Source organism: Hemiscyllium ocellatum, chromosome 16, assembly GCF_020745735.1.
Source record: "Hemiscyllium ocellatum isolate sHemOce1 chromosome 16, sHemOce1.pat.X.cur, whole genome shotgun sequence".
Classification (NCBI taxonomy): Eukaryota; Metazoa; Chordata; class Chondrichthyes; order Orectolobiformes; family Hemiscylliidae; genus Hemiscyllium; species Hemiscyllium ocellatum.
Window position 1 is genome coordinate 57,903,180 of NC_083416.1, and position 24,555 is coordinate 57,927,734.

At 39.6% G+C, this 24,555-nt stretch overlaps 1 protein-coding gene across 1 annotated transcript in view; it reads right to left on the reverse strand.

Moving 5' to 3' along the window:
• LOC132823082 (organic cation/carnitine transporter 2-like) overlaps positions 1–24,555 on the reverse strand; it is a 105,036-nt gene that overhangs the window by 38,811 nt on the left and 41,670 nt on the right. The window contains exons 3-6 of the mRNA XM_060836621.1: positions 23,654–23,808; positions 17,410–17,581; positions 12,355–12,481; positions 2,916–3,016 (exon numbers count right to left, since the gene is read on the reverse strand). Coding sequence (XP_060692604.1) covers positions 2,916–3,016; positions 12,355–12,481; positions 17,410–17,581; positions 23,654–23,808 — 555 coding nt within the window. The remainder of the gene's footprint in view (positions 1–2,915; positions 3,017–12,354; positions 12,482–17,409; positions 17,582–23,653; positions 23,809–24,555) is intronic.

Consider the following 24,555-nt stretch of genomic DNA (forward strand, 5'->3'; position numbering starts at 1 on the left):
TTTGGATGCGAGTATAAGAGGTACAGTTAGTAAGTTTGCAGATGACACTAAAATTGGAGGTGTAGTAGACAGCGAAGAAGGTTACTACAGATTACAATGGGTCCTTGATCAGATGGGCCAATGGACTAAGGAGTGGCAGATGGAGTTTAATTTAGATAAATGCGAGGTGCTGCATTTTGGGAAAGCAAATCTTAGCAGGACTGATACACTTAATGGTAAGGTCCAAGGGAGTGTTGCTGAACAAAGGGACCTTGGAGTGCAAGTTCATAGTTCCTTGAAAGTAGAGTCACAGGTAGATAGGAAAGTGAAAAAGGTATTTGGTATGCTTTCCTTTATTGGTCAGAGTATTGAGTACAGGAACTGGGAGGTCATGTTGCGGCTGTACAGAACATTGATTACGACACTTTTGGAATATCGCGTGCAATTCTAGTCTCCTTCCTATTGGAAAGATGTTGTGAAACTTGAAAGTGTTCAGGAAAGATTTACAAGGACGTTGCCAGGGTTGGAAAATTTAGCTATAAGAAGAGGCTGAACAGGGTTGGGCTGTTTTCCCTGGAGCATTGGAGGCTGAGGGGTGACCTTATAGAGGTTTATAAAGTCATGAGGAGCATGGATAGGTTAAATAGACAAGGTCTTTTCCCTGGGGTGGGTTTCGGGTGAGAGAGGCAAGATATAAAACAGACCTTAGGGGCAACTTTTTCACAGAGAGGGTGGTGCATGTGTGGAATGAGGCTGCCAGAGGAAGTGATGTAGACTAGTACAATTGAAACATTTAAGAGGCATCTGGATGGGTATATGAATAGGAAGAGTTTCCCGGGTATGGGCAGGTGGGACTAGATTGGGTTGGGAAATCTGGAGGACATGGACAAGTTGGACTAAAAGGTTTGTTTCGCTGTACATCTCTTCGACTCTATATGGAAGGCGTGGTTGGTATTGCGGATGTCAGTGGAAGTGCATGAACTAATGGGGAGAGAATGGAGGTAAAAACAATGACTGCAGATACTGGGAACCAGAGTCTCTATTAGAGTGGTGCTGGAAAAGCACAGCAGGTCAGCAGCATCCGAGGAGCAGGAAAATCGACGTTTCGGGCAAAAGTCCTTCATCAGGAATAGAGGCAGGCTGCCTGCAGACTGGAGAGAGAATGGCGTCAAGGTGGGATGGGATAGGATGAGATGAGTTCAGTGGGGCAGGAACATGTCGAGACAATGGGTTGGCCCTGTAGTTGGGCTTGTGGATCTTGGAGAGCAGGCAGTGTGGGGCTCGGGCACTATGAGTTTGGAGGCAGTAGAGGGGGAAATCACTCCATCAAATGTATCTGGAACTTTCTAGATTGAATAAAAATAAGACCAAAACTGAATCTGCTGAGGTTGTGCAGTTGACAGGTTGAAAAGCCTTTGGGTTCAGAGATGTGACCTTCTCTTCTTTGCCAAGGTGAAAGGTATTTTGCTCACAAGACCCTTTCTGATATCACACTGTCACTGCTCTTGAAATGTGTTCTAAGCTTAGATTTCTATCATGTAGAAATTGATGTTTTTCTGCACTTCCCAATGTAGCCTTCAGATCAGGCTACAATTTGGCAATAATTTGTTTGAGCTCTATCTTAGGCCTTTGATCATTAACAGGAAGAGCAGCATTCATACCTGTCATCAAATAGTACAGAAGTGTTAAGTCCAGCCCCCAGACAAGGTTCCTCAATTTATTATGGTTTTAGATAGATGTCCCACTCCTCTGAGTTAGAAAGGTTGAACTTGCACATCTTCTGTATTCACCTGCCCCCTCATTTAGTTGTAATAAAGTTAATTTGATATAATGCTTCCTTTCGGATGTCTTTTCTCAGACCAAGTTAATTTATACTTTAAAAAGAGGCAATTTATCAAAGGCTTTTTGAGTTAACAATAGTGAGGTCAGTAGTTTCAGATTAGAAATAAAGAGTGAGTTTTAAACAAATATTAAACTTAAAAGATATATGGAACAGTTTCTACATCATTAGGTAGGAGCAGATAGTGGAAAGCTGATGGTTGGGCAATTTCAAAATCATAGCTTTGCAGATTACTGTATTTGAAATTCATTTGTCCTCTTCTCGTTTGAACTGGATTGCTCATGAACTTCAGCACCCTAGAGTTAGAGAGTTTTTTTCACCTGCAATAGTCATTTGGGCCCTGGGGCTATGGTGACTTTACTGACTTAGAGAATCACACTTTGCATATGACGCAATGGCTTTGGACAGCATACCAAAGAGGTTCGCTCGAACATTTTGGGGATGATCAATTTACTATGAAATAGATTAGAGAGAGAGACCTGGTCTTCTTAGAGCTGAGTAAGTTAAAGGTAGTTTTGATTGAGTTCATTAAAACTGAGAGGGGTTTATACAGAGTAAATCAAAAGTGTTTTCAAAGTCTGAAGAGACAATAACCGGGAGTTGCAGATTTAAAGCAATTGGCAATCAATCTGAGGCAAAAGTATGGTGCTGTAAAAGCACAGCAAGTCAGGCAGCATCCAAGGAGCAGGAAAATCAACGTTTCAGGCAAAAGCCCTTCATCAGGAAAGGGCTTTTGTCCAAAACGTTGATTTTTCTGCTCCTTGGGCACTGCCTGACCTGCTGTGCTTTTCCAGCACTACACTCTTGACACTAATCTCCAGCATCTGCAGTTCTCACTTTCACCTAATCAATCTAAGGCAATCTCAGGGAATATGAATCCAACAAGTGGTAAGAATTTGAAGTGAACTACTTGACAGAATCATGGAAAGATATTAAATAGCAGCATTCAAAGAGAATTCAGTAAGTACATGAATAATAAATCATTGCCAGGAAATGGGGAAACAGCAGATAAGTAGGGCTAATTAGATAGTGATTCACAATAATCAGCGAAGGGACAATGCACAAATGGTCTCTTTCAGTGCTGTACAATACTTACCATATTATAATGTTCAGGATCGTGGTAGTCCGTATATTAGAGGTTGTAAACAAGTGCATAATTGCTTGGGATTGATTACTTTTAGCTTTCATATCTTGGAGCTGGAAAGAAAACTAAAATTTAGCATTCTTACTGATGAGAAAACATTTTTATTACCAATGACTATTAATTCATATCGGGCATTGGTGATCCTGAAAAGTATTGGTTATTACAGTTGTGGATTCTTGTTTTCCTCTGCCCTTGTCACTTGTCCTGTTTACTTGGTACGACCTTTTTTTTTAAAGAAAAAGGATGTTTAATAAAGGTACAGTCAAAGTCTTATTGCCTATGCCTTGTGCCATGTCACAGTTCATAATGGTGTCTTTAAAATGGAATATTGTTCACATAGTTTCAATCTCAATCAAGGTTTGGATAGAAAAAATGTTTTTGTGGGTTAAGATTGTTGTACAATTTAATTCATTGAAGTAGAAATTGTAATGAGGTTACATGGTATAGTTCTTCCTACAATTTCCTATAGACCTGATTGTGTGGGGAATAATGGCAGAATTTAACATTTTGCGTGTAACCTTGCACAGGCCTGAATGATGTGGGCTTTGGTAAAGATTGGGAGAAGTCCAGTGAGGCTTATCTCAACATCGGAAATGACCCAGTCTTTAAACTGGTTTCCAGATGCCAAGGTGAAATTCTTGCTAGTTATCCATGAAGAAGACTAATTGTTAGTTAAAGGCCTTACCACCTATAGATCACACTTCATTGGTGCGTAGCTTTCTATCGTACCATTTACCATAAGCACAGAAGACACCGAAAATTCTTGACATGGACGTCAAAAAAGGCACCTGGTGCTTTCAGCCAGCTGCAAAGAGCCCCCATGTTGGTCACCATGCAACAGTATTTCAGGGCACAATCCATGCTGCTAGTTACACACTCCTATCATACATGGGCATTGGCATCTAATAATTGCCAACCACTCAGAATCCTCATGACAATTCTCCAATTAATTTGCAGGAGTGAAAAAAAATAGAGACTGCATTTCAGGGCACATTGGCAAATAGCATTTAAATGTTGCTACAAGGACACTTTTCATGCAGGGACAGGGATCCAGCTCACAAACTGGACCAGGGAGCAATTCATGGCTGCTCGCTTGCTCTCTTAGCGCTCACTCACTTATTGCCTTCCTGCATACTCACATTAACCCTGCCTTGCCTTGCCTTGCTCTGTGTTTGCACAGTCACACAACCAGGCTGCTTGCCTTGCTGCTCAACAGTCCTCAGTCAAAGGAGTGGACATCTTGCGATATGGTATGTTACTATGTTAATCTCACATTTGCACAAATTAAGCAGCCAACACACTGCATGTGATGAGAAAGTGAGCAGACATGTCTCAGAGTCTTAAGGGAGTAGTCTTCACTGAATTCCATGAGGCACCCATCATGTAGAGAGTTTGACACAGTAAGTCAAGTGCAGGCTCTGATACTCTGTGGTTCAGGGGATTGACCAAAATTGGGTGTCCGATTGCGGTGTTCTCAATGAGGACATCCATGCCTCTACAGTTCAGGAAATGGGGCATGATCGGTCAAGTGATTCCATAGCAACCAGTACGGGGTTAGGGCTAATGCAGATGAGAAGATGCACAGGCATCGGTCAGAGGTTTGGGCACTTCTCATCGGGGGCTGTCCATGTCGGCTGTTCAAATACATAGTCTGTTGGATACAGCAAGAAAAACTAAGGGGAAAGGGGTGTGATGGGTGTCTAGTGGAGGCGGGGGGGGGGGGGGAACTGCTGCTGCAGGAAGGAGATTTGGGAACCTGCTTCAGGCTTGGGGAAGAACAGAATGAAGGGAGGAACTTTATTTGTAAGGAGGAATATGGTAAAGTCCAATATTCTCTATTTGTAGTGGGTGAGGAGTCCTTAATCTTTAAAATCCAGTTTTTATAAATATAGGGCTGGCATCAGTATAAATGAATGTGGCCAAAATAGACATTGGAATTCCTGATTTTCAATGGCATCACTTTGCAGTGTTGTGTTTGTTGTGAATCACACCACATGCTGAATAATTCCAGCACACCTCGGATACTTCCACTGTGCTTTAAATGAGGTAAGGCACAGTTTATATTTCCACTTTGTTTTTCTTGAGAACCTAATAGCTATGGAGAAAGTGAGGACTGCGGATTCTGAACTGTCAAAGTCGAAAAGGGGGGTACTGGAAAAGCACAGCCGGTCAGGCAGAATCCGAGAAGCAGGAGAGTCAACATTTCAGGCATGAGCTCTTCATCAGGAATTCCTGATGAAGGATTTATGCTAAAATGTCGATTCTCCTGCTACTCGGATTCTGCCTGACTTGCTGTATTTTTCCAGTGCTACCCTTTTTGAACCTAATGGCTATGTACATTCAAATAAGGAAGGTCACCTAGCACTAAATCACCTGGTTGTTGAGTTGTCAGAAATTGGATATTTGACTGTATAAATGTTTTCAGGATTGGCAGTGGGCCATTCCTCCGTTACTAGGTTGATACACAAATATTTCTGAGTCTAGATCAGAGTTGAAACCTTGCATATTTCTACGGCATTTACTTCAGTTTCCGAGGAATGCTAGACACATTAACACCTGGGTAACTCCAAATTGACAACTCCAATCATTATCCTGAAACTCCCAGGGTTCACCTGAGTACCTACACAATCACCTGATTATACCTGAGTTGACCTGATAACTCCTGACTGACCCAGTTTCTCCCCTCACCAAAATGACTAATTCCCAACCATTTACCTGCATAACCTGGAGGCACAGTGGTTCAGTGGTTAGTATTGCTGCCAAATAGTGTCAGCAACCCAAGTTCAATTCCAGCTTTGAATCTCTGTCCGAGTGGAGTCTGCATATGTTTTTATCCGTTGGTCCGGTTACTTGCTCATAAAGATGTCCTGATTAGGTGGATTGGCCCAGCTAAAATTGCCTTCAGTGTCCAGGGATGTGCAAGCTAGTTGGATTGGGAATGGGAAGTTGCAAGGTTAGGGGGATGGGTCTGGGTGGAATGCTCTTCCGAGGCTCGGTGTGGAGTCGATGGGCCGAATGGCTTGTTTCCTCTCTGTAGTGATTCTATGATCGTTTCTATAAACTTGACCATCTGTCTACCTCGCCGCCTTGATCGAATTACATCTAGACCACTTGACAGCCTTCCTCATCATCCAATTAACCAGTAGGATCAACCAGCCAACAGCCCCCCCAACACAAACTAACTACCCTCCTCCTCTAACCTGCCTAGTCACTCACAAATCTGAACAATTCGCACCTCAGCCAGCTAACCACTGAGAACCATTCATTCACTCATCCATACATCCATTCATTCATTCACACATCCACTCACTAACAGTCAACTACTTGACATTTAAATTTTGCAAGTGGTGGCCAGTGTCAAAAAAATGGGATGCAAATTGTTTTCCCATGACTCTGCTTTGCTACAGTGGTGTTCCCAGCAGGGTTTTCTGCACAGTTCTGTGATATTTGGGATTGGAAAATCATCTCACAATGACTGGCAATGTTTTACCATGGATCACTGGACCAAGCAATTATTTTTATCGTATCCTGAATCTTTCAATACTAGTCGTTTCATCTCAGTAGTAGTTTCCATGGAGAAGCCTGTATGACATCTTCAATCAGTGACAGCAGATTTTTATTCTCAATTTGCTGAATTGTGTGGACTCTTCTTTCTTGGTAAGATCATTGTCCTTAGAATTGATAATCCTTCCTGGGAAATTAAAACATTGAACAGCTCTTCTTGAATGTGCACCTTCGCAGCATCTGACTTGAATCTATCAGTGTGATGTGTTCACCAAGCTGTGCTGCTTTCTGAATTATATCAGTTAAAGATTCATCAGGGAGCTAAAGTGGGATATACAGCTCATTATTTGTATTACCTCACACATTTTGCTGCACCTTGGAATCCAAACTATTTTCAGTCTTGATAGGAGGCAGAAAACAATTCTATCAACCTGAATAGTTGGAGGTTATGCAATGCATTATGAAATTTTTATTGTTTTTGGAGATTCTAGGCTGTCATACCACTAAGCAGGTTTTGGTTACGCATTTGGTAATCCCTAGCTGTCGTTGTTGTAGCCTTTGCATAATTATTTTCCTGAGGTAAAGCTGGAGTTAGCAGTCTGTTATCATATGCCAGCAAGCTACCTTTAATCAAGAAATATTGTTGGTCCTCAAGTTATGTGTTCATTGTCAATCCAATGAACCTTTGCTGAAAATGTGTTGCTGGAAAAGCGCAGCAGGTCAGGCAGCATCCAAGGAACAGGAGATTTGACGTTTCGGGCATAAGCCCTTCTTCAGGAATGAGGAAAGTGTGTCCAGCAGGCTAAGATAAAAGGTAGGGAGGAGGGACTTGGGGGAGGGGCGTTGGAGATGCGATAGGTGGAAGGAGGTCAAGGTGAGGGTGATAGGCCGGAGTGGGGTGGAGGCGGAGAGGTTAGGAAGAAGATTGCAGGTTAGGAAGGCAGTGCTGAGTTTGAGGGATTTGACTGAGACAAGGTGAGGGGAGGAGAAATGAGGAAACTGGAGAAATCTGAGTTCATCCCTTTCTAGCAACATATTTTCAGCTCTGATCTCCAGCATCTGCAGTCCTCACTTTCTCCAATGAACCTTTGGTCTAGTCAACCTTCAGCACAAGGCTAACAAATGTTTACACATTCTTGGTCACTTTTCTGGTCCAGTTGTAATTGGTGGAGCCAATTATGGCTGTCTGCATACCATCTATTTATTATGTCAGCATAATAAATCTCAACGTGTTCTGTTTTCATTTGGGCTTTGTCATGAAACTATGAAACCCTACAAAATCTTCTACAATTTGTTCTTTGATTGTTCTTTAACTGAAATTTCTTTGATTCATGTGTTCCATGACTGGCAGTTCCTGGAACAATAGTGGCATGACCAGTTATGTTTTGACTTTAATTTGCTTGGTTCCTTCTGCCATTTGAAGGAGATTGAGGTCAACTTTTGCAAGAATGCTCAGTAGTAAAAAAAAACTTGCTTGTGAAGTGCACAATCTCTACTATCTGACATCTCTTTTGTGCATATTTGCTTGTAGCATGAATGTGCTACGTCCTGGACATGTAGTTGTGCTGTTAAGCATTGTAAATGATGCTTCTTCACCCATGGTACCCCACCTGAAAATACTGTGACACTCACACCTGATCAAGCTTAAAATTAGAGATATTGATTGATATCAATATCTTCTTAACTGAAAGGCAGTTAAGAATAACCTGTTTCCCCAAGAGATATATTTGGCATCTCTTCTATTGTAGCCTGATCTACCTCACTAACTTCTTTGTGTGAAAAGATGAGAGTTCACACCACTCTATTACTGTGCAGTATTTAAGCACACCTTCTGAAAGTGACCTGTTGTTTTACAGATAATGCTTTTTTTTAATCAAGTCCTTATTACTGTGAGATTTCTTTTCTCCACAGTGCTGAAACTGACTTTTCATATATATTTCCTACCTTACTCTCTGTACGGATTCTCACTTGTGTCTTTAGGGTTTATGTACCTTCAAAACTGGATAGATTCTGCTGCAACATCTGTCATAAGGTGGATCTTTTCCTCATAGTAATAATCTGTGTTCCCACTAGACTTCACTTACCATCTGAGTGACTTTGTCCAAAGTTAAATGTACTTTTGACTGTCATAAATCTGATACACATCAGTAATTCCAACAACAATTCTACCTCTTTTGGTTCGTTAATTTAAAGCTCCATTGTCACGTTTTTTTTCCATTAATCAGAAACTGATTTAATATTAGGTCACAAAGGGCAGTGGTAGAAGGCAGTTTGAGTAACTGGAGGCCAGGGTCCAATGGTGTACCACAAAGATCAGTACTGGGACCCTTATCTTTTGTTATCTATTTCAATGATATGGATGAAAATGTGGGGGGAATGTTAAGCAAGTTTGCATACAACACCAAGATTGGTAGGGTGATTAATAGTGAAGAAAACAATTGCAGGTTGCAGGAAGATATGAATGGGTTGATCATGTGGACAGATGGTATTTAACCCTATGTGTGTGAGGTGATGAACTTTGGAAGAAGAAACAAGATGAGAGAGCATTAAATGAATAATAGGAAACTGGATAAATTAGAGGAACAGAGGGATCTTGGGGTAGTTATGCACATATCCCTAAAGTTCGTAGAGCATGTGAATAGGATAGTTGAGAAGCCATATGGGACACTTGCCTTCATTAGTCATGGCAGATGATATAAGATCAAGGAGGAAATGTCAGAGTTAGTTGGTTAGGCCACAGCTGGAGTACTGTGTGCTGTTCTGGTCAGCTCACAATACGAAGGATGTGACAGCACTGAAGGAAGTACAAAGGAGGTTCACCAGGATGTTGTCTGGGAAAAAATCAACTAGGTAAAAACAATGACTGCAAAATGCTGGAAACCAGATTCTGGATTAGTGGTGCTGGAAGAGTGCAGCAGTTCAGGCAGCATCCGAGAAGCAGTAAAGACTGGATAGGCTTGGGTTGTATCATTTAGAGCAGAGAAGGCTGAGGGGGTTCATAATTGAGGTGTATAAGATTGTGAGGGGCATGGACAGGGTAGGGAGCTTGCATTCCCCTTGGTTGAGAGGTCAATCACAAGAGGGCATAGTTTTTTGGGTAAAGGACAGAAGACTCAGAGCGAATTTGAGAAGAAAATCTTTTTACATAGAGGGTGGTGGGAATCTGGAATGCACTGCCTGGGAAGGTAGTGGAGGCCAAAAATCTTACAACTTCTAAAACATATTGGAAGAGCACTTGAAAAATCATAATATTCAAGGATGTGGGAAAGTGCAGGAAATTGGGATTAGCGCACCTTTAGTAGTAGTTATGTCAGTGTAATTTTGATGGGTTTTTCTGTGTTGTAATGCTCTATGACTTTATAACCTACAGAAGCATCTATGGATTCCTCTTGAACCTAAATCATTTTATTAAATCTTATGTTCTCTTTTAAGAATCTGTTCTAAGTAAATTGACAAAACTTATAAAATTTGATGAAAGGTAATGCTGACCTTTTTTTTATGTCTCAGCAAGCTACGGATCTGTAGTCCCTACTGAATACAGACGTGTACTTACTTATTCAGCTGATTAAGTATCAAGTTTGGAAGCAATTCAATATCATAAGAATTGTTTTTTCAAAGATGTTCAATTTTATGTTTTATTTGGCCCATTCCTGAAATTGAAATTACCTGCCAATTTTATTTCTACTACTAACCCTTCTTCATGTGATTATTTAGTCACCTTGCTTTAAAGGTTTGTAAATCTATAGGCTAGCAATGTTGCTATTGTGTGCTGATATGCTGAAGGGGTTTCCCATTCTTTTGTGCTCAAAATTTTAAAAATGGCTTCTTTTTTGCTGAGAATTGTGGGCCTAAATATATTTTTCTAATTCTCTTAACTGAATTAAATATACTCTTTGCCACTTTAGATGGTGGGTCCAGTTTCTTTAATGGACTTCCCTCAATGATTCACTCCATCTGCGGTGTTTACAATTGGTGGCAATCATTCTGAGTTAAAGTTTATTTGTAGAGTTAATAGATAACTGAGGCTCTGTGAGTAAAATTGAAATTCCTGCTGAGGAATGGCAAACTTCAGAACAGCATGGTTACAGTCTGGAAAAGTTAGAATTAAGCAAAGTGATGACAGACTTCAGCTCAGGCAGACATCAGAAGGCACAGCTATGCAAGGGAAATCAAGGAACATAGAAACAACTAAAGACTAGGTCACAGATCCGGGAATATCGTAAAACAAAGTGGCAAATTAAAAGCGTATACAGACAAGGCCTGGTGGAAGGAGAAAATTAGGAAAATTGAGTTTGCAAAAAAAGCCAGAGATTCACTATTGAAAACCACAGCAATAGTGGAAATCATTTATTTTAACTTTTGACAGTGGGACTCATCCAGGAAAAAATTGTAAAGCAATGGGAATTACTATTAGCACTATAGACAGAGTGAATCATTTTGTGAAATCCATGTAGGGAACTGGATTCATCGCATAAATACACAAAGTGTATGTTTAATTCAGTAAAGCCACCAAGAGAATTGGAATTATTTACTTCAGCTCTAAGTATTCACCTGGACCGCCATGAAAAGGTTGGAATCATCAATTTTATTTGCACAAGGCTTGAATCTTCCATTTAAGTCAGACACCAATGTAACCTGTAAATTTTTGGGTGTGACAGTTTTATGGAGTCTCTAATTAACACTTGTTTCTGAGCATCTCTGTCCAGGTCTGAGAAGGTTTTTAACCATTGACTACAGATTCTGCTTTGTGGAATCTTTGCCCAAGATTCTGTTCTGAAGGGTTCTTGAATGTTCAGCTTCTTCAGGTGCCGTCTGTCTACTCAAGCATCCTTCCCTAAGCTATGTCTGAAGATTCTTCAAATCTCCCCCACTTGCTGTCTAGTAGTAAGATGAAGTGAAGCCCTTTACTGTCTCCATGTTGTCTGATGGATCCATTTCATAACCCTTCTTGGTGGAAGGTACATTGAATAGATTTACTATCATCATCATCTTCTTTCTTGGTAAGAATCTCTAGGACCAGCATAGTCTAGTGTGGCAGGGGCTCTTGTCTGAAACTAGGTATTGTTTATTTCCTGATAGCAACAAGATACATGTTTCATAGATTTTGTAAACTAATGAAGGACTCCTTAGTATTTAGTCTTACTTTTTGAAGGTCCAAAACCCTTCTCCCACCCAAGTCCATATGATATAATACATTGGGTGGAGGTTAATGCATGCTTCAGTATTTACCCTTTCAGAGCTTAACTCTCTTACATTACAGTGCAATTTCCCCTTGTATGACAGCATGATTGGAAAAAAGGTTAGAAGTAATGTATAAGAGGATAAACTGCTAGAAACAAATTATATCCTCCTAAGTTATTACAGGATCAATTCATTTACTTGAACTTTAGCAAGGAACAAGGTGTTGAATGTTTCCACTTGAGTTGGAATGGTCTCACTCAATCTGTCACTTGCATAAATATACCTTAATAACAGGATGAGAATGACACTGCCAGTCACAATGACAGCCATTGACATTGAGCTTTCTATTCTGGAAAGTCCAAAGTAGGGACAGAGATTATTTGTAATATCACCAAGTTTACTAGTTGTCATTGCATAAGCAGGCAGTACTGGCATTCTATCATTGGAATGATATCATCAAATTTTCCATTCCCAGAGAAAAGAAAATGGCATTGAAAAGGATTGAAAAAAAGGATTGAAAACTTCCACATTGACTATGTACCCATCAGTTGATATCTGCTACTTATTAATTATGAAATATATTATAACTATAAAGGATTTTACCCTCTCTAGGTTTAGCTGCTACATCCCCTGAAGCTCTATAATATTTTCGGGGTCAATGCCCAGTTTACTGGTAGCAATCATGATGCAGTCATTCATGCAGTACCTCAAGATCACTGAAGAGCATTACTGGTGTGGTGACATCATTTCTCTTTGCAGCTTGTCTTATTATTTCTTCAGCCTCCTGTACCCTTCCCTTTATCAGAAGCCAGCGTGGAGATTCAGGAATAAACCTGGAATTACAAATGTCTTATTTAAATTAAAATGCATGAAGTAATAAAAAGGACTTGATCAATTACCATTAGGGTAACTGATACTAACATATAATTTTATTCAAATCAAGAATTGGATTCAGAAATCACACTGGGAGAGATTAAAAAAAGATTAAAGTTTATGTGGAATTTGACATGATAAGAAGAATGGCTGAATCCTCTCTGGCATTGGTAATAGACTGCTCATCTCAGACAATGTACTGGACTGATATGGCATTTAGTGCAAGGAAGCCTAAAGAGGAAGAAGCAGCTGGGCTATATTTCTTTGACTTTATCACCAAACTTTACTAAGCACTGTGTGAAATGGAAAATCTAACAGGAAGATTCAAATGTCTTACATAAACTTTAATCACAGTGAAATTAGGAGGATTCTGCCTTCAGCATACATACATAATTCTCTTTTCACATTCTTCAGATGATATACAATAACTCATGTGGTCATAGCAACAATCTATCCCATTAATTTTAAAATATATTCCTATGTAAAATGAAAATTTTGGGAGCTAGACCACAGCTCTGTATTTTCTTTCCAAAGTCAAATGAATAAAGTTACTCGATTTTGTCTTTTTTTTGTATGATAAAGGATTGATACAGATCCTGGAGCAATGGATTAGTGAACATTGTCAGAAAATTAAGCTGTCATTTTTTTAAGTTGGAATGCAACTGTAGCACATTCTGCAGGTATGTAGTTGGACCATACCAATCTCTTGTGCCTAATGTTCAATAATAAGAAGGGTTATATGCATTAATATTCCGTTGCTTTTTTTCAAATATCTTCTAGAGGCCAAATGAATATGTTGAGCAAAAGAGAAATTATTAATTGAGGCGGTGTGAGGCAGAGTTGGGTGGTTTATTGGTCAGGGAGTCCATTGGACAGAGAGAAATCAAGGGCTGATTTGCAGGGAAGTTATCAGTAGGATTTGAAAAAAAAGAAAATCCTGTAGGAAAACTAAGAGACTTGATGGAGAATTCCAAAGCCTAGAGTGTAACAGTTAAAAGGTATGAGATTAGAAGTATGGGGCACAAAACAAAAGAAAGAGGATGAAGAATGTAGAGAAATCTCATGGGACCTTAAAAGTTGAAATGAGGAGCAAAAGGGAAAATAGGGAGCTTGGTCAGGGAAAGATCAGAGTGTAAGAAAGGACTCAGACTGTGAAGCTTTACATCGTATAATATCTATTTATATATTTTATAATGTGCACATACAGGAGAGAGCATTGTGTACGTCTTTCATTTCTTTATTTAAAAGTGGATAAATTCAATTTAGAGGGAGTGCAGAAAAGACTTGCTGGACTGAATCCTATGACAAAAGGACTGCTATGTGATGACAGGTTAAGATTTTATTAATTAATTGATGGACATGACCATTGCCAGTATCTATTGCCTGTTCCTAATGCCCTTTAAATAAGTGACTCAATTCAGAGGGCAGTTAGGAATCAAACTTTGAGTCTGGATTTGCAGATAGGCCAGACCTAACAAGGACAGAAAATTTCCTTTCCCAAAGAACATATAATAGCTCCTCAGTCACTGAGACTAGATTTTAGTTTCATATTTTGTGAAATTCAAACCCCACTAAACTGGATTTGAATCTATGCAGTCAGAGCATTAGCTGGGTCTGGAGTGTCAGCCCAGTGGCATTACCACTACACCACAGTTCCTCAGTCTGACTTAAATGTAATGCTTTGGAAAAATGAGTGGTGATCCCATTCAAATGTAAGATTTTGAGGAGATGCAAATCAATAGCTCTTTGGATACTAAAGAGAATATGGCTATAGTATTGCGGGACAGTTGTGGTAGAAGACCAGTCATTCGTCTTATCTTTATTTCCTTAAATGTTGAGAGTATTGTCCTCTTAAGCCTCACTTAACCAGCTAAAACTCATGCACAAACAGTGATTACCACCAAAGTATTTTCTGTAGAAGGCATTATAGTAATACTCAAACCTTCTCTCACCTGACATGTGCAAGTCCTTTAATAGAAATGAGAAATGGAAAATGAGGTTGATTTTTTTCTCTCTTTAACCCAGTAAAGCAAACATAGGAACTTAATTATCCCTTGACCATTTGCCATGATTCAGTTAAACAGCTGTAGCTCAACATCATTTGCCTACCACACTGCATATTCCTTGGTAATGTCATATTGCATGATCTATCAAATTCTGTTCAATTCCCCAACATTAACAGACTGTTGTAGGACAGAATTTCAGATTTTTGCTACACTATCTAACCCTTTTTGGTGCTCATTAGTGTTTACAGACAGAGCAGCTAATTTCAGGAATTGAATATGCAAAAGTTCTTTTTAAAAACAAACTAAAACTCTTGATTAATGTTTCTCTTTCTTCAGGACTTATCAGAAATTTTCATGTGATATTAAATCGACTCTTTTAGTATTTAACTCAAATTGAACGAGGCCTGATTTGATATTCAAATGAATCCATTAAAATCAGAGAGTTCTGCAGGTTGTGTTCCAGTTAATAACTACCCAAGAACATGAAAACATGTTCAAATAAATAATGGAAGCATTTTGGCAGCTAAGCAAACTGTTGCATGGTTGCACATTTGAGCTGCAGAGTTCTCACATTTATTCAAGCTAATGTGTAAGTTAGCTTACACCTCGTCAAGAGGAAGGGCATTTTAGCAGAAGCAGGTGCCTGGAGATCATTGCAGAAAGTGAATAAGGTCTGGGGAAGATACAAGAATGAACCCATGCCACTGCTAGCCCATGGCTTTGCTGACTCCTCAAGCCCTTGTTATTGCCCTCCTGACTCCTCCTTCCAATCCTCTCACTGCACATCCAATCCTTCACTGTCCTAATCTTGTGTTCTTTCCACTTTTCTTGGTCCCTTCCAAGCCCTCATCACTCTGTCCTCACTTTGACTCCAACATTTGTTTCAAATCCTTCCCAAACTCTTGCCACCCCTCCTCCTGTTCTGTTTGCCATTGGGTAATTCATCCGCATTGGAACTCCAAAATAAATCATTTTAATCAGAGAATCTGTGAGGGTTCCAATGCAGTTAATAGTTACTCAGGAAAGATTAGGCTATTAAAGACTTAGTCTTACTCCTGGTTAGCTATTAAACTGACCTCCCAAACTACCACACCCATCCTTAACTGCACTTCCCCCAGCCTCTTTACACATTCCAGACCCTGTCTCGACACCTCCCCAACAAGATCCAACACCCCATGCCTCCCACGAGTACCAGACATATTTCTCTCCAATTGCTGAACCTGACACCCTTCCTACTCCCCTGGACCACACCAGTCCCTCACTGTCCTGCTCTTGTGTTCTTGCCACTTTTCTTGCTCCCTTCCAAGCCCTCATCACTCTGTCCTCACTTTGACTCCAACATTTGTTCCAAACCCTTCCAAACTCTTGCCACCCCTCCTCCTATTCTGTTTGCCATTGGGTAATTCATTGGGTAATTCCTGTGTGGTGCTGAAAACCAGGAAATGATGACAAATTGATACATAAGTTTCCTTCTTACATTCCATTCCTCCTCATCTCATAATCTCTTCTGATATACAAGACGGAGTACAGGAAAGAGATAGTGTGCTTGGTCACATGATGGTAGCAAAATGATGGAACTAGTAATTGACTTCAGGAAGCGGACTGGAGGGCACATCTCTGTCTGTATCAGTGGTGCTGAGGTGGAGGTGGACGGGAGCATCAAATTCCTATGGGTGATGATCACCAACAATCTGTCCTGGTTTCCCCCACATCGATATTACAGTCAAGAAAGCACAACAGTGCCTCCACTTCCTCAGAAGGCTGAAGAAATGCAGCATGTCCCTAAAGACTTCTATCAATTTTTATAGAGGCACCATAGAAAGCATCCTACCTTGATGCATCATAGAGAGGTATGGCAACTATTCTTCCCAAGCTTGTAAGAAACTACAGGGAATCATGAACACAGCCCTGTCCGTCACATAAACTAGCCTTCCATCCATTGATTCCATCAATAATTCCCGCTACATCAGGAAAGCAATCAACATAATTAAAAATCACTCCGACCCTGATTATATTCACTTCCACCCTTCTCCGTCAGGTAGAAGATAGAAACGTTTAAATACATGCACTAACAGTTTCAAGGACAGCTTCTTCCTTGCTGTTAACAGGCTTTTGAATTGGCCATCCAAATTTTAATGCTGATCTATTTCTGCACCTGCTGTTCAGCTGTTACACTGTATTCTGCACTCTTCTGTTATTTGTATGGTTTTGATCTGCCTGTATAGTATGGAAAACAATGCTTTTCACTGTACCTCGGTATATGTGACAATAATGATAAATCAAATCAAATCAAAACATTGCCGTTGGTAGCAGCATGCAACTTTATTTTCATTATTTACAAAATAGCATTGTCATAAGAAAAGGTTTGAGCTAGAAAATTTCATGAATATGGATTTTCTTGTTCCAGAGTCTTCTGATTATTGAGGACACAATCAGTCGAAAAAGTTAACCTTGGAAAGGCAATGGTTTAACATGTTAGTCATCCAGACTCAACGCAAGGCAGTGAAATGACTGGATCAGAATTCCAACACACTGAGTATCCTAGATGTTATTATCAATTTATGAGTTAGAACCCTCTTGAAGTAATATTCACCATCAGCATCTGGATAGTAATCTCTTAAAGCTGATTATCTACCTATTCCAGAACCCATTGAATTGCCATGTGCAGTGAAGATAAAAAAAATCCCCAATGAACACTTAACTTCTCATCATAGTCAAGAAGCTGTTACTACATCTTTTTAATATAATGTCAATGGTGATCTTGAATCTCATCCTCATTTAAGCAAGAGTTTAAAATTATTTTATCTTGATTGAATCCATGGTAGCACTTGATGGGAAATTAAAGTGTGGATACACAGGTTAAATTTCTAATTCCTACTTACCACCACAAAGGAATATACAGAAAGCCAACGAGACACAACGTCAAAATCAATATCTCCCAGCTTCGTATGAAATATGCAACAAAAGGCAGGAACATATAACCGGTTGCATAGAAAATGCCAATCCCTATTGTAGCATATATGATACGAACAGATTTCCCAACAAGTTCGGATCCTATAACAGATATCAGAACAACAGTGACTGTATTTTTTGAAAACAAAGAAAATGCTGTAAATAATCAGCAGGTCAGACAGCAACTGTGAAGAAAGAGAACCAAAACAAAATAAAATCTTTCACTTTGCAGGTTAGGTCTGGTGGCAGCCACAGAAGTGAACATCACTTCTACTCAGGGAGATTGGAGCAGTTTGGATTCCCTCACACAATGACAAGCTTCTCATTACATGCGCAGGCCACTTGTGCAGGAGCCAGAAGGAAGTAGCTACTCCCCACGTTTATTTTGTTCTGGGACCATGTTTAAAGGGTATTCAGATGGGCATTCATTCCTTGCAAGGCAGAATCGTTACTTGGGCTTTTGACTGGACACCTGCAGCTAAGCATTCTGGTCAGGATATTTTGTCTGTCAATATAAACAAAAACAAGTATTTTGAATTGGGCTTTCACTCAGGAACAGCTTTTATTATACTGGCTGGCATCTTAGAATGGCATCAAGATCTAAGAACTTGAAAGTACCATCATCCCAGTTAAAGGTTACTTACTAGTAACACCTACCTCTAATGATAAAGTTATTAAGGAGCTATTAATAATGATTCTTGCAGAATCAGAACAAATCCTTGTTGAGTGGTCAGGCTTGTGGACAACTACATGCTTGGGGCCAAATTGATGCCTACATTTCATTTTGAGTGAAAATAGCTCAGTGTCTCAAGGAATATGAGGTGAATATCAAGATGATTAATGGTAACTTTGCCACAATTAGCCTTGATATTTACAAACAACTGAAATTTTGCATATTAAATATTAGATAATCTTGTGTGAAGAGTCATCTCAACCTTTCCAATTTTGATCAGCTTCATAGAACATGGAATATTACAGTGCAGTACAGGCCCTTCAGCTCTCGATGTTTGTGCTGACCTGTGAAACGAATCTGAAGCCCATCTAACCAATACAATTCCATTATGATCCATAGAACATTTGATACATCTCATCCAGTCAATTTGAAAAAGGAGCTAGGAGCTCCTAGAAAGGGGAAGCACACAGTGTGCAAACAAGGGAGCATTGTACTGTCAACCCATTTCATCACTACATGAAGAAAATTCTGTGGGAGCTGACTGTCCAAACACTTATGCCATTTTTTCTTTGCTTACTCCTTTAGTGATGGCAGCTTATGTGACAAACAGTACAATCAATGAATCACCACATGGGGCTACTGCAGGTATGATAAAAATACCAATACCCTCAAACAAACACAATGATCTTGCAACTATCAACAGAGAAAATGTGATCAGATCTTGCAGATCATATAGGATACAGTGAACGGTGAATTCTGAGCATGCACAAAGATCCCAAGTTAAAATTGAAGTATGAGAATGACAGAGTCATAGATCAAAAAATACAGAAGAGGCCCTTTGGCCCATTGAGTCTGTATTGTTGAAAATATACTATCAACTGCACTAGTCCCACTTACCCATACTAGGCTCATAGCTTTGAATGTTATGACGTTTCAAATGTTCACTCAAGTTTTTTTTAAAGGTTGTGAGATTTCCCGTCTCGACCACTCTTCCAGGCAATGCATTCCAGGATCCCTGACAGCCCTCTGGTAAAAAATGTTTTCCTTAAATCCATCCTAAACATCCTGCTTTGCACATTAAAAATATGACCCCTGTTATTTACCCTTTGATGAAGGGGAACACCCGCCTTCTATTTACCCTGTTCATGCTACCCCCTCAACTTTCTCAACTCTAAAGAAAACAACCTGAACTTATCCAACTGTACTTCATAGCTAAAATACTTAGAGTCATAGAGTCATAGAGATGTACAGCATGGAAACAGACCCATTGGTCCAACCCGTCCATGCCGACCAGATATCCCAACCCAATCTAGTCCCACCTGCCAGCACCCAGTCCATATCCCTTCAAACCCTTCCTATTCATATACCCATCCAAATGCCTCTTAAATGTTGCAATTGTACCAGCATCCACCACTTCCTTTGGCAGCTCATTCCATACACGTACCACCCTCTGCATGAAAAAGTTGCCCCTTAAGTCTCTTTTATATCTTTCCACTCTCACCCTAAACGTATGCCCTGACCCCAGGGAAAAGACTTTGCCTATTTATCCTATCCATGCCCCTCATAATTTTTCAAACCTCTATAAGTTCATCCCTCAGCCTCTGACGCTCCAGGGAAAACAGCCCCAGCCTGTTCAGCCTTGCCTGGTGAATGTCCTCTGCACCTTTGTGGTGTAATCACATTTTTCCTATAATGTGGTGACCAAAACTGCATGAAGCATTCCAGCTATGGCCTAGCCCTGCCAAAGTTCTATACAGCTTCAACATGACCTGCTTGCTCTTTTAATCTATCACATGACTAATAAAGGCAAGTGTTCTGTGCACCTTCTCAATTAGTAACCTTTCCTGCAAGCATTTTTTTTATTCACTCATGAGATATGGGCATTGATGGCTAGCCCAGTTTTATTGCCCATCCCTGGTTGCTCTTGAGAAGGTGGTGGTGAGCTGCCTTCTTGAACCATTGCAGGGATCTGTGGACAAGCACCCCAAAGCCCCTCCATTCCTTTCAGCTTCTAGTGTTGTGGCATTTATTGCACATTCCCTAGTCTTATAGAATACTATGAGGCTTATATAAAGTCGTTGTGAAGAAGATGTTTCGATTAACAGGAGAGACCAGGATTCAAGAGCATTGCCTCAGAGTAAAGGGACACCCCTTTCGAGTTGAGATGAGGAGGAATACCTTCAGCCAGAATGTGGTAAATCTATGGATGCTGCCACAGAAGGCTGTGGAAGCCAAGGCACTGAGTGTATCCAAAACGGAAATAGATAGGAATCCAATTAGTATGGGGATCAAAGGTTAGAGGGAGAAGGCAAAAGAATGGGGTTGAGAAGCATATCAGCCATGATCAAATGGCAGAGCAGACTTAATGGGCTGAATGGCCCGATCCTGCTCCCAAATCTCACGGTCTCATGGTCTTGTTATTTTTTCCAAAGCGGCTCACATCACACTTATTAGAGTTAAATTTCATCTGTCACATATCTGCCCATTTGATCAATCTGTTTATTACCTCCTGTAACCTAACACCTCGCTGTCAACCACCCAGCTAATCTTTGTGTCATCCACAACATTACTTACTAAACTCTACATTCTCATCTATATCATTTATGAATATCATGAACAATAAGGGACCCAGTACTGATGCCTGCAGTCCACTACTGCACTCTGAAGCCCAGTCAAACAAGCAGCCTTCTGCCACCACCCTCTATCATCTGCCACAAAGTCAATTTTGGATCCAACTTACCCCAGTTTCCCATGAGCTTTTACTTTCTCTATTAGTTTCCCATCTGTTGAACTCCATATAAACAACATAAACTGCCCATAAACAACATTCAATCATGTCTTCAAAAAATTCCATTAGAATTTTCTTTCCTATGACAGCCCAGAAGATTCCTTCACCTTACCTAGATTTCTAAGGGTACTGTCAGAAACAAGAGCAGTTGAAGCTGAAGTTCATCATATATTGCTTTTTCACCCAAAATTCTTTGCAGCAACCACAGATGTCGTCCTAACCGACCTAATAGTAAATTCTTCATCGCAACAAACAATTACTGCAAAGATACTCATCGATAATTCAAAATCTTTGTACAGATCCTGAAGGATTAAACCAATAATCTGCATTCTTCCAGATGATTCATTAATTTCTGCATCCTAAACTTAAGACTGCAATCCAAGGAGCTCATTATATTGCCAGTGAAGAGGAACGGTGACATCTATCCTCTCATTTTTGATGATCCCATTTCACCCATCAGCTGTGTTTCATTGCTAAATCATCTTTTCAACACAAAATATTGTGACAGAGTACCACAAGGTAAAATCAATTAAAGGGTCGACTAAAGGAAGTAGATATCCTCTCAACAAACACACATTGGTCTTGATTGTGACACAACTGCCCAGAGACAACCAGACCTTTCACCACTGAGAGCTGTGGTGTGACTTTACTAAACCTATTCCACTCATTTCTGCTGTTGAGTTTATGATTTGAGATCAGCCCACAGATCATTGTCCTTCTGGAACTTCTTGAACAATGAGTTCAGGGAGAACAGTAAGGCTGCCAGAGCATTTAAATCTGTGAACACCACATTTTGGGAGTAAATGATGAGGTTGGAAATAGTTTCAGTTCAATATTTTCAGTCAGTAGCATCAAGAAAGTACTTTCAATGATGTTGAAAACTGTGAAAGTACCTGTGGGAAAATGTAGAGTTTGAATGAGCAGTTGAGCCTCTGAGATATACTGTAGTGTAACTGTAACCTCAAGAATCATCTGAGAGAACTTCTGCTAATAAGTGGCACTACAATAGCTTTAGACGGAAATATCTTCTGTACAATTGTTTCTTTAATGAAAACTACTGGAATAAACTTGAAATGTGCCCTAGTCTTATCTGAGCAAACAATTCCATTCTCAAATAAGAGGGAAGTAGAGGTAAAATGTATACACAAGGCCTGGAGGCAGGGAAATAAAGAGGCAGCAAGCAGTAATGAGGTGGGGGAAGAAAAAAGCTGCAGGGAGCAGCTGGGGAAAGGAAGAAGCTGCAAGATGACTACAGGAGATGGTAATTTTACAAGAGAGGTGATGGAAGGGGATCTACAAGGTGAGAGAAGGAGGTTGCAAAAGCTATGGGAATGAAACAAACTACAGGTAAAGCATAGAGGAAAACTGTATGGGAGATGCGCAAAGGAGAGAGAACAGTTTTAAATCTGTCAGTAAGGGAATACTGAGCTCACTATGAGCCAGGCAAATGTGAAATCACTGATACAATCAGTTCCTTGGAAATGAAATTTGAATTTTTAGGTTAAGCCTGCATATTTTTAGGAGCTATAATGCCGGGAAAAGTGAAATGGATGCTACTGACAACTGAAAGTGAAATCTGAGATGCGTGAGAAAGGTTGGTCATTACTGTACTAAAATATTCTGGCTGTTAGCATATATGCTGAAAAAGCATTCTCTATGCCTTTACCAATCTCAGAAAAAGGGCTATTTATGGTGATGGCTTTATGTGTATTAGATGTATACCAGTTATTTTTAAAACACACATATGCTGCTAATTTATGCATTTTGTCTTGTTTCTATTTAACTAGAATGATAAGAAATTAATAATTTCCTTGTGTGTTGTGACTTTCAGTTCAATGGAGAATTCATAATTATTGAGAATACTGGTAAATTCTTCTAATTCTGCTTGTGTGTGTGGATTATATAAGCCTTATGTAAATCAAATACAAAAGGTATTGTAACTTTGGGATTGGATTATTAAATAAATTGGAAATTATAAAGCAAAAGGCGTTCTTGAAAACCAAGGTCGCCTTCAGGTTATTCGCAAAAAGAGATCTCAGAATAAAAATGCCCTGCCTGATAATAAAATTGTGAATATCAAAATAATGAAATTGCATTAAAAACCTCAAGTGGAATGTGTTATATAAAGAAAACTAGAATTCCATTGCACATTCTGTAATTATTCACTTTGAAAAGATTCGCCTTCAGGCTCTGTGCCTGATTGGGAAGGCATATGTTTTGCAAATATTTGCAAATATTAAAAGTCTAACAATTATATTGAAGTACCTAAGATTAGAATATGCTATATGGAGACAAGATGAATTTCAATGCACCATTTGCAACTATTCTGTAGTGTGATTTTACAAATTTTAGGAACAAAGTATATTTTGGCAAATAATAGGAATGCCCAAAATTTAATACTAGAATTCTTCTGGATTATGATTATTGTCACTGAATTTTGGGAATCAGAGCTCATATTTCATATATTCTGCTGCTTTTCCTCAATTTGTGATTGTCTGGTTTATACTCCCAGCAGGAATATTCTGGTGCCTTTCTCATTTTGGAACTTTTTGACCATCTGCCCCCACAGGGATTGGGGAGAAAAGAAGAGGCCATAAAACTGCATGGATGTTCTAAAAATTTTCCGAGTCATTGCATAATGACCAAAATATAGCAGTCTACTGAGAATGACAGCCCATCATCAAAGGTAGCAAGGAAACGGATAGATTCTTACCTAGAACAATAGCTACCATATAGTTTGAAATTGACCCGAGACCCACAAGAAAATTGAAAGTGCAGAATATTTCCCAGTTTGGAGAAAACGTTTGAATTATGCCAAATACAGTCCGTAAAGCCAAGGTTAAAAACATAACTTTCTTCCTTCCAAATCTGTAAAACAGAAACACATAATATGTTGACTTAGACGTTACTGTATAGTCACTGAGATAAGCTTACACGTACTTATTTACACGCTAAATCATGCATATATTTGCATGTTCATTCATTTACAATCAATGAAAATTGATCAAAATCCCAAAGTGTTTATAGACATTACTTTAAATTCCAAAAGGTGTTGTTTTCAAAAGGAGGACTGCTACTTAAAAAAACTTACAGATTTAAATCTCATGATTGACAAAGTGTGAAGACAATAGAATGTTGTGGATGGAAGTTCTCAGGGTCACTTCAAGGCAGGAGAGACCTATTGAACTTGATATTGAATCCAGAAGGTTGCAGAGTTCCCAAGTGGAAAATAAGGTGCTGTTCTACAGCTTGTGCAGGGCTTCGCTGCAGAAAGCCCATGGTAGAGATATTGGTGAGGGAACATGGTGGTGTGTTGAAGTGGCGGGCAACAGGAAGCTCATGATCATTTTTCCAGATTCAACATAAGTGTCTGCAAAGTGGTTGCCCAATCTAAGTTTTGTCTCCTCAACGCAGAATAGACTATTTTGTAAGTAGTGTGTACAGTAGACTAAATTGAGTGAAGTTCAGGTAAATCACTGCTTCACTTGGGAGATGTGACATGGGTCCTGAATATTGTGAAGGGAAGAAGTATACAGGCAGCTGTTACACCTTCTGTGTTTGCATGGTAAGATGCCATGGGGGTCTGGGGAAGTGTTAGGAGTGAAAGGAGGAGTG